This window comes from Apus apus, chromosome 5, assembly GCF_020740795.1.
Source record: "Apus apus isolate bApuApu2 chromosome 5, bApuApu2.pri.cur, whole genome shotgun sequence".
NCBI lineage: Eukaryota > Metazoa > Chordata > Aves > Apodiformes > Apodidae > Apus > Apus apus.
In genome coordinates this window covers 53,050,530-53,063,918 of record NC_067286.1, presented here as the reverse complement: position 1 = coordinate 53,063,918, position 13,389 = coordinate 53,050,530, and the positions used below count along the sequence as shown (strand labels likewise).

At 37.3% G+C, this 13,389-nt stretch overlaps 1 protein-coding gene across 1 annotated transcript in view; it reads left to right on the top strand.

Moving 5' to 3' along the window:
- SETD3 (SET domain containing 3, actin histidine methyltransferase) overlaps positions 1-13,389 on the top strand; it is a 60,211-nt gene that overhangs the window by 11,564 nt on the left and 35,258 nt on the right. The window contains exons 2-3 of the mRNA XM_051620284.1: positions 11,801-11,910; positions 13,232-13,324. Of these exons, the coding sequence (XP_051476244.1) occupies positions 11,808-11,910; positions 13,232-13,324 (196 nt within the window). The 5' untranslated portion in view covers positions 11,801-11,807. The remainder of the gene's footprint in view (positions 1-11,800; positions 11,911-13,231; positions 13,325-13,389) is intronic.

Genomic DNA, 13,389 nt, shown 5'->3' with positions numbered 1-13,389 from the left:
GTTGGAAGGTCCCAGAAGCTGTGGCGAGTGCTTTCATAGGATGTGCTGCCTATGCCATGATTGGAGATGTGGATTGTCAGTATGATGGCCCTATGTAATTATCTGATTGGAAAGGAGCAGCCTAACAGGCAACAGTAAATCATATTGGAGTTGCAATGTGTGTAAAAAGAAGAGGGTAGGCAAAGGTGTTAAGACAAAAAATAAACAGAACTGATAAGAATTTTTCAGTGCATAGAAATAATTGTGGGCCAAATTGCTACCAGGCTGCTTGAGGGCATTCCACTTAGGTGGAATTATTGTTGCAATTAAACAGTAGTCCTTGGCATTAAGTATCTCCAGCTTTAAATCTCTTCCTTGGAGACAGTCCGGTTAATTGGAATATACGTTATTGCCTAGTTTTGTATTATTTATGCCATTGACTATAATGCAATTAAAAAGGGACTTAAAAAAAAATAAATTGCAGTGATACCCAAGAAATTTTCTTGCTGTTCAGCCAGGCTTATTTTCTTCTGCTCTAGCTATTACATGAAGCAGTAATATATAGTGACATATATCCAATATGCATCCAGTCTTTTCTGTGTGTCCTAGAGAATATGCATACAATACATGTACGTGATGTTACACACAGCTTTTTTTTTTTCCTAGTAACATATGGAGGAATGGGTTAATTTGTTAGAAGTTTTTCCACCCCTTTAGAGAGGTGCTGCCTCTTTTTTGAGTCTTAAAAATATGATTCTTGGTGACTAAGATGCAGTTGCTGTGAGGGCCCCATGTGAAATGTACATTTTGGGTTTAAAAAAAAAATAATTCCCACTGAAATGATGTGTGCTTAGGTACCATCATCCTAGAGTTTTTAATTGCATGCAGGGCTCTGTCAAAATTTCAGAGCACATTAGGCATCTTTGCAGCAACATCATGAGTGCTATACTGTTTTGTTGCAGCTCTATTAAGATAATATTGCTGAATTTTAACTCTTACTCATGCCTTCATAGTGATTTTCATACTGTTGTCACTTAGCCTGTCTCTAAGCAAAATACTGGAAACAGTGATAAAAGGTCCTAGATCTTGATTGCATAAGTCATCGTTGATATTCAGGTGTCCATGAAGTAGTTTTAGTGACTATCCTGTGTTTGTCCTGGGAGGTAAGTACACTGTTAGCATGCTAGCTTGGTTCAAAAAGTCCCTGTCTGAAATGTTGCACTGGAGAGATTTCAAGCGTTGTTGGCCCATTGCAGTGGGAAGTAGAACAGGTGGTACTGAGCTACCACAGGAGTTATTTTTGAAATTTATGGAATTTCTAGATCACAGATTTGCTGAGGCTGGAGAAGACCTGTAAGATCATCAAGTCCAGCGTATGGCCTAAAACATGACACCTGCTAGACCATGGCACTAAGTGCCATATCCAGCCTTTCCTTGAACACATCCAGGGACAGTGCCTCCACCATTTCCCTGGTCAGTCCATTCCAATGTCTAAACACCCTCTCTGTGAGGAAGTACTTCCTAATATCCAACCTAAACCTCTCCTGGTGCAGCTTCAGGCCATGCCCTCTTGTCTTGTTGCTAGTTGCCTGGAAAAAGAGCCCAGCCCCCACCTGACTACAACCTCACTTCAGGTAGCTGTAGAGAGTGATAAGGTCCCCCCCTGAGTCTTCTCCAGGCTAAACCACCCCAGCTGCCTCCGTCTCTCCCTATAAGACTTTCCCTCTAATCCCTTCACCAGCCTTGTTGCTCTCTTCTAGACCAGCTGCAGCACCTCAATATCCTTCTTGAAGTGGGTAGCCCAGAACTGTACACAGTACTCAAGGTGAGGCCTCACCAGTGCTGAGTACATGGATCTTTACGAACCAGTCTAAGTTCTGGCAAAGGTAGCACATAGTTCCTGGTTCATGTCTTAGCTTAAGAGCATTTGAAATTAAACATTGTGTAGTATGCTATTTCCTGATGTATATGTATGGAGTAATAGGTAAAGCTGAAGTAACTAACTGTAAGTCTTGCATAGCTGTAACATACTGACTAATAAAGCTTTGGGGCAGTATTAACATTTCTGTATTTATGGTTTTACAGTTTTGGGAAACATAATGTGTTGTGGGAATGTGAGGGAAATGTAAGCATTGGGAGGGTGGCTCTTGGCAAGAACTAATCTTACTCCTTTTTTGTATCAAACCTTTCTAAAGTTTATTGTATATGATGAGGGAGTTGCTTTTGGGTTTACACAGTCATAGGAAGCAGCTCTTCCAGTATAAAACATGTAAACAGTGTTCTCACAATCAAAATGTATTTTGCCTCTGGGTTTATTGAAACACAAGTAAATCATGTGACTGTCTTATGCCTTAGTAAACATCATAGCTGTACAATTAAGTAAAAGTAAGATCTTGCTGAAAAACAGATGCTTTGCATGAGCTAGATTTTTCTCTCTAAGTACAAAAGCAAAAATGTTTTCACAATGTTTTTTGATGTACTTAGTTGACATTAACTGCTTTTAAATTAGTGACAAATGCATATACTGTAACTGTACTCAAACTCTTCCTGTAGGAAGAGAAATAAAGCATTCATTTGGAAGCATTAAGAATATAGTTGTATATATTTCTTAATGATTTTTTCAAAGTAAGTTCTTTACATTAGTGAAAACTTGAGGAAACATTTTCGATATTGGTCTGTTTCTTTCTTCTTTGGTTGTTTTTCCTCATTCAGTTTAAGAATGTATTCTTCATCAGTTAATTTTAGATTATTGTACTTTTGATGTGATACTATGCTTTCTTGAGGCACAGTGAAGCTTTCAACCACTGCCTTTGTAGATTTCTTGAAGAAAACAGATGTTGGAAAGAAGCAAGTAGCCCAAAGAGTGGAGACAGAGGTAAAAGGTACCTAGCTCCTGAATTAAATAAAGATCTGTCTGCTAACTGACTGTGAATTGAGAAAAGTTGTGGGGAAGTATACATGAGTCAAAAAACATGAGGCTTGCAGACAGCTTATCTCAGGAAGATTCATATAGTGGTTTGAGTTGGAAGGGACCTCTAAAGGTCATCTAGTTCAACACCCCTGCAGTAAACAGGGACATCTCACACTAGAACAGATTGCTTAGTGCCCCATCAAGCCAAACTTGAATGTCTCCAGGGATGGGGCCCATACTACCTCTCTAGGCCATCTGTTTCAGTGATCCACCAACCTCACATTAAAGAACTTTTTCCTAATATCCAACCTAAATCTGCCCTTGTCTTGCTTGAAACTATTATCCCTTGTCCTATTGTTATGTGTCCTAGTGAACTGCTCTTTCCCAGCCTTCTTATAGGCTCCTTTCAGGTATTAGAAGGGTGCTATAAGATCCCCTCGGAGTCTTCTCTTCTTCAAACTGAACAACCCCAACTCCCTCAGCCTGTCTTCAGAAGAGAAGGGGACAACCTATTTCATTTGCTTTACCTGGGAGAGGAAATGTGTGGAGTTCCATTACAAATAGGTCATGTGGCTAAATCAGTTTTTTCATGGAAAATAAAACTGAAATTCTGTATGAAGTAGGAGAAGCTGACCTGGGTAATTTCCCAGGTTCATGAAGAATGCAGGCTCACTACATCGCAGTTTGGACCGCAGGAAGCTGGCTGAACCTACTGGAGAAAAAATCCCTCTGTCATGCTTTTCCAGTAGCTCTCTAAGTACCTGCTTTTACTTGCTTTCATGGTTACTTTTCCTCTGGTAAAAGACTGGGTGGGAGGAAAAGAGAAATAAAGAAGTCTAAGATGAGGATGAAGACTATATAGACAGATCAGAGCATCATCTGTTCTCCCTGTTCCTCCAGGAGATGGTGGGTGCTGCTCAGTTCTGTTCTTTATAGAGACAGGAAGGTACTACAGGATGTGGTAAGTTTTTTGTTTTGTTTTTTTTTTTTTTATCCAAGAAGACTGAAGAAGAAGCCCTGTGGCTTTATGGGGTCTTGAATCTGCAGAGCAGACAATAGAAAAGAAGGGAGGAGTGGTAAACAGGATCTTGTAGATGGAACTGGAAGAAAACTGCAGTGTGTAACCAATACATGTGTGTGCTGGCATCTGCTTCCTGCAGAATCTATGTGGTTGTGGGCTGCTGCTGGACACTGCATTCTTGACTTGATCACATGAAAAAAAATCTAAACATGGCAGTCCTTATGTTGTATTTTATGTAGGAGAGAGTTTATAGTTTCTTAACTAGCAGGAAGGAACTGCGTTAGAGGGGTGCAAGCTGTTTTGACAGCAGAAGAACCTAGGGCACTCTGTGTTGGACTGTGCATTGGACTGATTTAGAGTACAGCATTTTGCCACAAGGAGCAAGTGTATCAAAGTTAGCTCTTAAGGAAGGGCATACTTTAGTGATGAGGGAGTTCTTGGGAAACATACATTTACATTGTATATCAAATGGAATACAATCCTATGTTGAAACAGCATGGGCTTTTCTATCATTAAACTAATTGGTGTTTTCTGTAGGTTATTTTTGTCAGTATTGTCATCAGTATAATGGCAATACTTCAGATCTTGTTTAAAAAAAAACAAACACAAAAGCCAACCAACCAAAAAAACCAAACCAAAACCAAAAAGGCCACCTTGTTACAAGTGCTCTGTAATCACAGGAAGTCCCACTTTCAGAAGAGTTTACAGCTTAAATAGAACACAAACATGTTGAAGAAGGCACACAGAGTGCACTGCAATGACGTCGTATTTCATGGAACTTTTGTGGCAACTTTACAGATTAAATGAAGAAATGGAAGAAAAAGGAAGGGGCAGTAGTGGGAGAGGAGAAATAGTAGCAAGAAGAAAAGGGGTGGAGTACAGAGAAGGTGAGAGATTGAAAGCTGCATGGAAAGGCATTGAGTAAGTGACTAATTAGCCATTTATTTAGTAGGAACATCTAGATTAATACTTCAGGAGTGATGAGAGTGTTAATGTGGTTTCCAAGTGACATGGTGTAGGTGGTTTTCACAAGCAAACAGTGTTCATTGTAAATGTATAAACTGAATTTTTCTTAAAAATCACAGATCTCTTCCTCCACCCACGCTGTTCTTACACTTCTTGATTTTATGCTTTCTATTTGCTAGAAAATGTATTTATCTTTTTACCCACAGTCATAAGATTCAATTCTAGGAGAAAAAAAAACTTGATCAGTGGAAGCAAAAGATCACATCCCCCGTAAACCTGGTCATATCAAGTGTAAAATTGTGTTCTCCTACATACATATAGCAGAACTCCTGTCAACTGCCTGTAAGTGTTAAGTGTGTCCCTTAAGACCCTGGCTGCTCAGCATATGTTGGAACAAGATGATGATGTGCTTCTCTCTATGAAGTAGAGGGGAAAGTGACTTAGTCTAAGGCAATCAAACTAGAAAAAAAATTGCAAGCCTGGTTTCTGTGCATCCTACTCATCTGTCCTTACTCTTGATACAGCCAAGGAACATATCCCACAGCCACCTACTATATTCACCTCTCTGTGTGCTTTGCATGGCTTGAGAATTCCCTAGTCTTCTCCTTGTCTGTCCTTGTTGACCTGTATATGTCTTTCTAATACTGATTCTAGATCTGTACCCCTCACCTTCTGTGCTAGTGTATGCCAAGAAGATGCGTGGGGTAGGAACTATTATGTAACGAGAACATAATGTAATTAGCATCTACAAGGATCTGAATTAAAGAATATACAATGTTAAGATACTGCATTGGAAATATACTGAGTCCTTGAAGCAAAGTTAAGCTTGAATGGATAACTCTTCCTCTGGGAATTCTGAACTTGGTTGTAATTGAAAAAGCTTGGTGAATTTTTGAGTAGCTGGTTTATTACTGTGTAAAGTAAAAAGTTATAGTTGAAGCAAATAAAGCTCACAGGCGCATGTCAGTTCTGTCTGCTGGTCAGTTCGTCCCTGCTTTCCCCATCAACTTGTTGAACTTTTTCAATCAAATCCAATAGAGTGCTAGAACTCAAACATAAGTTGGTCCACCTGCTAGAGGAAAAACTACGCTGAGGATAGTTTATCTGCTTGGCCTATTAGTCAGTGTGGTATTGATTGTTTTGCGCTCCATGTACAGTTGTATCAAAACCTGCAAAAGAAGATGTTGCTTGGCTAGTAAGGTCATGTGGGGAGGGAACTGAAAGTAATGTGGAGTCCTGGAGGGGGGTGACTGAGAGCACCATGGGGATTCTGGGACATTGAAAAGGCACATGTAGAAAGGGAGGTGCATATCCAAAAGTAATCAGACTTCATATATTCTGAAACATGTAGGATAAATTAATTTATATTAACACAGTTAAATTCTTTAAAATTAATATGGTCCTTTCTTAGCACAATTTTTATATTCACAGTTTTCTAACACAAGTTGCAAGCTTGTATTTTTACCCAGTGAGTGAGAGGTAAGTATCTTTATAATGCCTTGTGATAGACACTTTTTACTGTCAAACTTCCCTGCAGCTCTGCATAGTGCTACAACAAACTCCTTGGTGGTCAAGTGGTTGTGAAAAGCTGGAGATTTTTGTTAATGATTATACTGACACTTTTTTCTGCAGTATTGTTTGGGAAGATCCCTATTTTATCATCCAAGCTTGGCATTACTTACATAAGGAAATGTCCTGCAGTGATGTTAAGTTCTCTAATACCATAAGTCTTAGCTTTCTTAAATAAATGCTTAAGCAGTCATGTTTTGATGTTTGTGTTTTGTTGTTGTGGTTTTTTTTTTTTCAATTAAAAAAACCCAAAACAAACTAAAACCCAAATACATACACTCTGTGGCAATTCTTTAGTATTTTTGGGATTTTGTATGGACTCTCTCATGGTTACCTTCTAAAGCTGTGAGGTGAACAAGTGCCCATGCTCACTTTTTAGAGCTGTAAGTCAAGGAGGGGGAATATTTTACAGATCATGTTATTTGTGTGTGATGCAGAAATAGGTTCAAAGTCTGACACAATGCAACTGCTCTTTAATAGCAATATTAGAGGGGGTAGATGGATCATTTACACCCCTCACTGCCAGATTTGGCATGTCTCTTTTTTCCAAGTCAGCTGATACACTATATTTGGAAATGTGGCTCTGTTCTGTGTTACCAAGTTTATTCATCATTGCTGTCAGCATGCTCTCTCTTTGCAGAATGTTTTCAGGAATTTTCAACTATGTTCACTTGAAAGGAAACATGGCATTGAACTTAATAAATATTCACCAGAAGACAACCAGAAAAGCAAACTTGAAAAAAGAAACAACCAAAAATCACCCCACAAAAAAAGCAATCCAAACCACTTTTCCACTGAATTGTTTATTGCTGCTTCTTCAGAGATTTATGAAGTCTGCAGTTCATCTCAGTCCATTTTTTTTGTTAATTTTTCTGTGTGTCATGCAAATATATTGTATATTGTTTCTTCTTTTGTCATGCAAACAGCCTGTCCTTTTATGTCGAGAAGCAGGCTCATCCTTTATTTCTTTCTAAACAATAGTTTTATTCACTTGCAAAAAAAACCTTGATATCTGAAATTTTGCTTCAAATTAAAAAATAGTTTTTCTGAATTTACAAATCGTTTTGGAATTTCAGGGATTTGGGTAGATGAAATCTAACTCTAAAATCTGTTTCATTAACTGTTATTTTATTAATGTAATTTTAATTGCAAAAAATAGTTTCAGAAAGGAACCACACCTACTTTCTCCAGATTGGGTCTTGTGTTATTAGGGTAACTCATTTGCTGGTTAAATATGGCAGAGAGCATCTCTCAACCAAACTGTCTTTTGCCAGGTGTGAAATCAGATTATATCTTGTGTACTAGTTGTTTTTGTTTTTTTAATTTTGGAAAAAGTTGGACAATCTATTTTTATATTATCTAAAATACATTAGGTGCTTTTTTTTTTTTATATACAGAACTGCTCCACTGTGTTGGTTTTCTGGACAACCATCTGTGGCAGCAGTTTCATTCAAATTACGGCTTTCACTAAACAACTGTCAGACATATTAGATTTTAAATAGTTATATATGTTTCATGCAACTGAGCAGTGAAAGCAGATAAGTAATGTAGGAAGCAGAGACATATTTTTCTGATTGGGAATTAGATAAAAAAATACAGTTCTGATTAAGATAGATGATTCCTTTAAAGGAACTACTTTCATAACAAGAGAACTCAAGATATCAGTCTGCTGGTTTTGCTTTTTTGTGTGAGATAGAATTGCTGATTTAATCATGCATGCAGAATATTTCCTCTATAGAAATTCTGATGATGAAGATGCAATAGTTTAGACAAGATACATGCATCAAAGGAGAGAGCAAAGATGCTTGCAGAGCTTATTTCATGTTCATATACTGGTAGCATCGTACTGAAAAAGTGCATTTCTGATTACAGTGCCATCAATCTAATGACTTGTATTCACTGAACTTGTTTTTTCCTATGATATCTTTGCTGTGTGTTAACTTAGCAGTAGGAGCTGAGAAAGATTTTGTATTAGCCTTGAATTTCTTACTCACATAGAGCGCGTTTCAGCTAGAGATTATTTTTTGCCTCTAAAGCAATATTCACCTATGATAGCAATGCAAATATTTAGCATTGTTCAAGTTTTTCTTTTTGCCATACTTGGGAAGCTGAAGTTCACATACTGTAATATCAGCTTTATCTTTAGACATAACTCTTGGCAATACTTTCACTGTAAAAATAGGTTCTTGCTACTAACATGTTTCATATGGGGAAAAATTGGAAGTGTAGGGCTAACCATGTACCGTATTCATACAGCTTCATGTATTGGTGAGTCATTGTTCTGATGGTGGCACTTTTCATGGCTCTGTATGCAATATGTGCACAGTTGTCTTTGGGTTTTTTCTTTTCCTAAAATCTATCAACAGATGTTTATGTTGCAGGCAGAATCTTCCTCTAAATACAATTTAAAAAAAAAAAAACACACAAAAAAAACCCCTGCTGTGTTTTTGTAGTTGTGTATACAGAACATTTACTTAGGCTGCTTTTCCTCAATTTATTGATTGATTAACATATTTTGCTTTTGTAAATGAGAAGCCCAAGTCCTTAAAAATAATTTCAGATGTTCCATTTATTTGTCTTAGTATTTATGAGCATCTTGATCAATATAAACTACATGTCACCATAAATTATAAATACTAACATGGAATGCACTGTATGAGTGCTTTATTTTTCTTTTGATTCTAAAGACGCAGGGGGATTATGTTTAGAATGTAGAAAGCAATTTTTATGAATCAACACAAAACTGCATTGTTCTTGCCCTGAAGATTTTAGGCTCTGTCCTCAAACCTGCTGTTGCATCCATTACAGACCCATCTTACTTGAATTCTCTTAAGAAGAGAAGGGTTTAAAATAAATGTAACAGGATGGCATATAGGAGAGGAGAACACTTAAATGAATAGGTGGTGTGCAAATAAAGCTTTTGTGAAGGTGACCTCCTGCACCAAGAGCTCTGTTTATCTGTTTGCAGTTATGAGCGTTACTCCCTGCTTCATATGAGCCAAAAAACATTACTAAATCTTGTATCAAGTGTAGTTGCTCGAAGCAGAGCAGTGTCTTTCAAGAGGATGTCCAGTATTAATTTATGAACTTGAAAGGGTTTGACCAGCCACTGTGATTACAGGGAACCTGGGGGATCTCTCCTTACTAGTCTGTCTCTGAGGACTAACCATGGTAGAAACTGTATTGGGACACCTACGCAATGAAAGTAGGCAGCACAGATGGGTTGTTTGAGCCTCTGAGAGAGCTCAAATTGAGGGTGGATGGAGGGGAGTGGCTATGTCCCAGGATATTAGTCTCCCAAGTAATCAGAGACAGTCTTGTTTCTTACACTGTGTTTATTGTTGGAAGATAGAATAATTTGGTTTGTTTGCCTTCCTTTTTGAAAATGCCTTATGGTTTTGTCTTAGATTTTTTCCTTCTTGTTATGAGGTGTTATCTTTTCAGTCAGTTTTGAGATCCTTTAATTTTGAGTTACAAACTAGCACTGTTAACCTTAATTTGCTTCCGAATCATTCAGAGTTAGTATTTAAAATAAACCTTCAGCTTGACAGTTTCTTTTTCACTCCAGTCTTAAAGGGAAATGAAAGAAGCCAGATTATGTACCTTTCCCATTAGAAGTTGGGTTTTTTTTTAATGTGTAGCAATTTTTTAAAAAGATCTGCCCTATACAGTTACTTAACATATGGATTGCAATTGTTTCAGCCTTGGTCAGTGTGGAGAAGCAGGTTTTTAGCTGATGGTCGATACATTCTAGTATTAATACTAGCTGCCAAAGAACAAAACTTTTTGATAAGAGTATGGGAGGAAACATTTTGAGTAAGCTAGCTACACTGACTGAGGATAAAAAGATCCCTTTTATATAGAGAGAGTGCTCAGAACTGAAATCCAAAGTACTACTTCTTTATAGTGATTTTTAGCATTTTTATGGATTTTATTGTGCAGTGCATGATAACTTGAAGCTGCTATGGCTGAGGTGATCTTGGTGACTCAGGCAGTCAGAATCTTAGCTGTCCAAAGTTACCTGAATGTGTCTGACTGCCCTCTCACTGTGAAGTAACAGGACAGATTATTTTATACTACATGGTAATATATTCTATAGACTATGTAGGCTGCCCATTTAGAGATGGAAGCATCAATTGCATTAACATAGAATCACAGAAAAAAATTGAAGGCAAGGGACCTCTGGAGATTGACAGGCTCAATTTTCTGCTTTAAATTCAGAGTTAAATTAAGTTGCTTAGGGCCTTGCCGAGTCAAATTTTTAAATGCTCCAAGGTTGCTTGGAGATACTGATAAATCTCCATCCTGTTCCAGTGCTCGACCATCCTCACGGTAAGGAGTTTCCTTACATCTTTTTGGAATTTCCTTTATAGCATCATGTGGCTGTTGCCTGTTGACCTTTTGCTGTGCTTACCTGACAAGAATTTTTCTCCACCATTTTTATAACTCTGTTACACAGATGAAGGCAGTAGTGGGGTCCTTTTCTTCTCCAGACTGAATAAACTCCATCATCATGTCTTTCATCTCATGTGTCAGCCCTTTTGCTATTTTAACAGCCTTTCCCTGGATGTGCTTTAGTTGCTGGTACCTCCTGTGCTTCATGATCAGAAGCTGTACAGTACTGTAAATGTGGCCTCACCAGTGCTAAGCAGAAGGGAATAATTACCTCCCTTGACCTGCTGTTTGTTCTCTTGCTTATTCAGCTCAAACTACAGTTAGTTTTCATTGTCTTAAGAGTATACTGTTGGTTTACATTGGCCTGGGTCTTAATATTGGAAAACCAGCCCAGGATGATGTTCAGTTACCACTATTTTTGGTGGTAACTCGAAATAAGTTTTCCTTATCTTCTTGTCTTGAGCCACAAGAAGCTGTTGCAAATATATGTATATGATACTTTTATTTTGAAGTGGAATACTTAATCTTCTATTCTTTTTGAATTACTGTTTTATTGCAGTCACAGACACTAATTCAGCTGCTGTCTGCGGTGCAGCTGATAAGGTAAAATAACCTGGTTTTATGTAGCATGGATACTTTGGTATCCATAATATTTCTTCACAACTAGTGAATTTGCAAATTATCTGAAAGATATATTTTTTTTCTCTCTAAGATTATAGTTTCTAATTACCCTGAGGTGATTAATGTGCAACTAACTACATGAAATATTGCTTCAGATTGCAGTGTGTGGTTGTCTTATATTCAGGCCATGCAAATAATACTTGCACATATATATTGGCCAGAAACAACTCTTCATCCTCTTTTTTTAAGTGAATAAAAAGAGAAGATATTTGCCATTCGTTATGATTGTATTTTGTTTCTTAGCAATTTGTGACAGTGTGATTCTTACTCTGTTTTAGTTGGAAGATGGGGAAGAAGAGTCGAGTAAAAACTCAGAAGTCGGGTACAGGAGCCACAGCGACAGTATCTCCAAAGGAAATGTTGAATCTAATTAGTGAGTTATTGCAAAGTAAGTTTTTTTATGCCTCTCTAGGAAAAGAGATGGTGTGCAGACCACTTAGAAATGTTCTGTTGAAACCAATGAATTAAATTCATTGAAGGTGGCCAACCTTGCTATTTCATCCTGCTTAAGATAGTATAGTGTGTATCTCACAGTATCTTTCTCTGTCAGTATGTAACACTAGTGGCTTATTTAAATATGCTTTTTTGTTGTTGTTGCTGTTTGGAAGTGCTTAGTTCTTGTGTATAGACCAAAAGTTGTTTCACCTGTTGAGGAACTTGAAACTCGTCCATTATTTCTAGTAAATATGAAAAGTGGAGCATAACTTCATCTGATTATGTTAAAATACTGTTCACTCTTTTGTCATGAGTAACTGCTAAGCTAAACTTATTGAGACAAAAGTCCAAATTTTCCTATCATGGACACATCTAAATGTTGCCTTAGAAAAATTAAGGAGTTTTTTCTCTAGCATTGCTCACAGAGAGGACAAGAGGAGTTGGCAGAGCAGTTTGATACTTATGCTACAGTTGGCTTCTGCTTTGCTACCAAAAATAAAATATAGATCTAATTTTATAAGCAAAACAAGTATCAGCTGTTCTTTTTGTCAAGCTCCCATATTTATTCAACACAAAGATTTTTCAAATCAATTGAGCAAGGTAATCTTCAGCTGTCCACTTGAATTTTTGTGGTTTAGATCAAGAAATCCATACACTGGCGTTTAGAATATTGTCAGAGAGACTGTGAATATAATCTGAAGCTGAAGCTTGGCTAAGTATTCCTTTGCTTGTCCCTGCAGTACACATGCATCTGTGAAAACAGTATTGACTAGGCAGGTCAAATGTGTGTACCACCAAATTTCTGAATCACTTAAGGTAAGGTCTGAGCTATTATAATCTGCTTTCATTCGAGCAAGAATCTTGGTAACCAGGGTAATGTAAACAGTATATTTTGCTTGGATTATTAAAACCAGACTTTTGTTTGTCTTGTCTGGGGGACTATCTATTAATGGTCTGGTTGTTTACCTTTTTTTCTTTCTAGCTTTTAAAAAATTTGGTATGTCTTAAATCTGAAAGTATATGAAAAGGAAAAACAGCAACTTCAGGCAAGTTATACTGTGAACATTTTAAAATAATCTATTAATTACATGTGAAATACTAGGATGTTTATAACAACTGATTCTGTAGCGTTCACCACATAAACGTTTGAAGGACAAGTAATACTAAGGTTCAGTTAAAGTTGCTATGAAACCATGACCTTTTCTTTAATGTCCAAATATATATATATACACTTTACTAAATAGAACATTTTCATTTGCTGTTTTTATTTCCAGAATGCAGCAGTCCTACCCCAGGTCCTGGTAAAGAGTGGGAAGAATATGTACAGATTCGTTCACTTGTTGAGAAAATTCGCAAAAAGCAAAAAGGTAAATGTGAAAGCCTGTAAGATAAGGGTGGCTCAGAGTATTGATTTGTCTAAAGAATTGTCTGT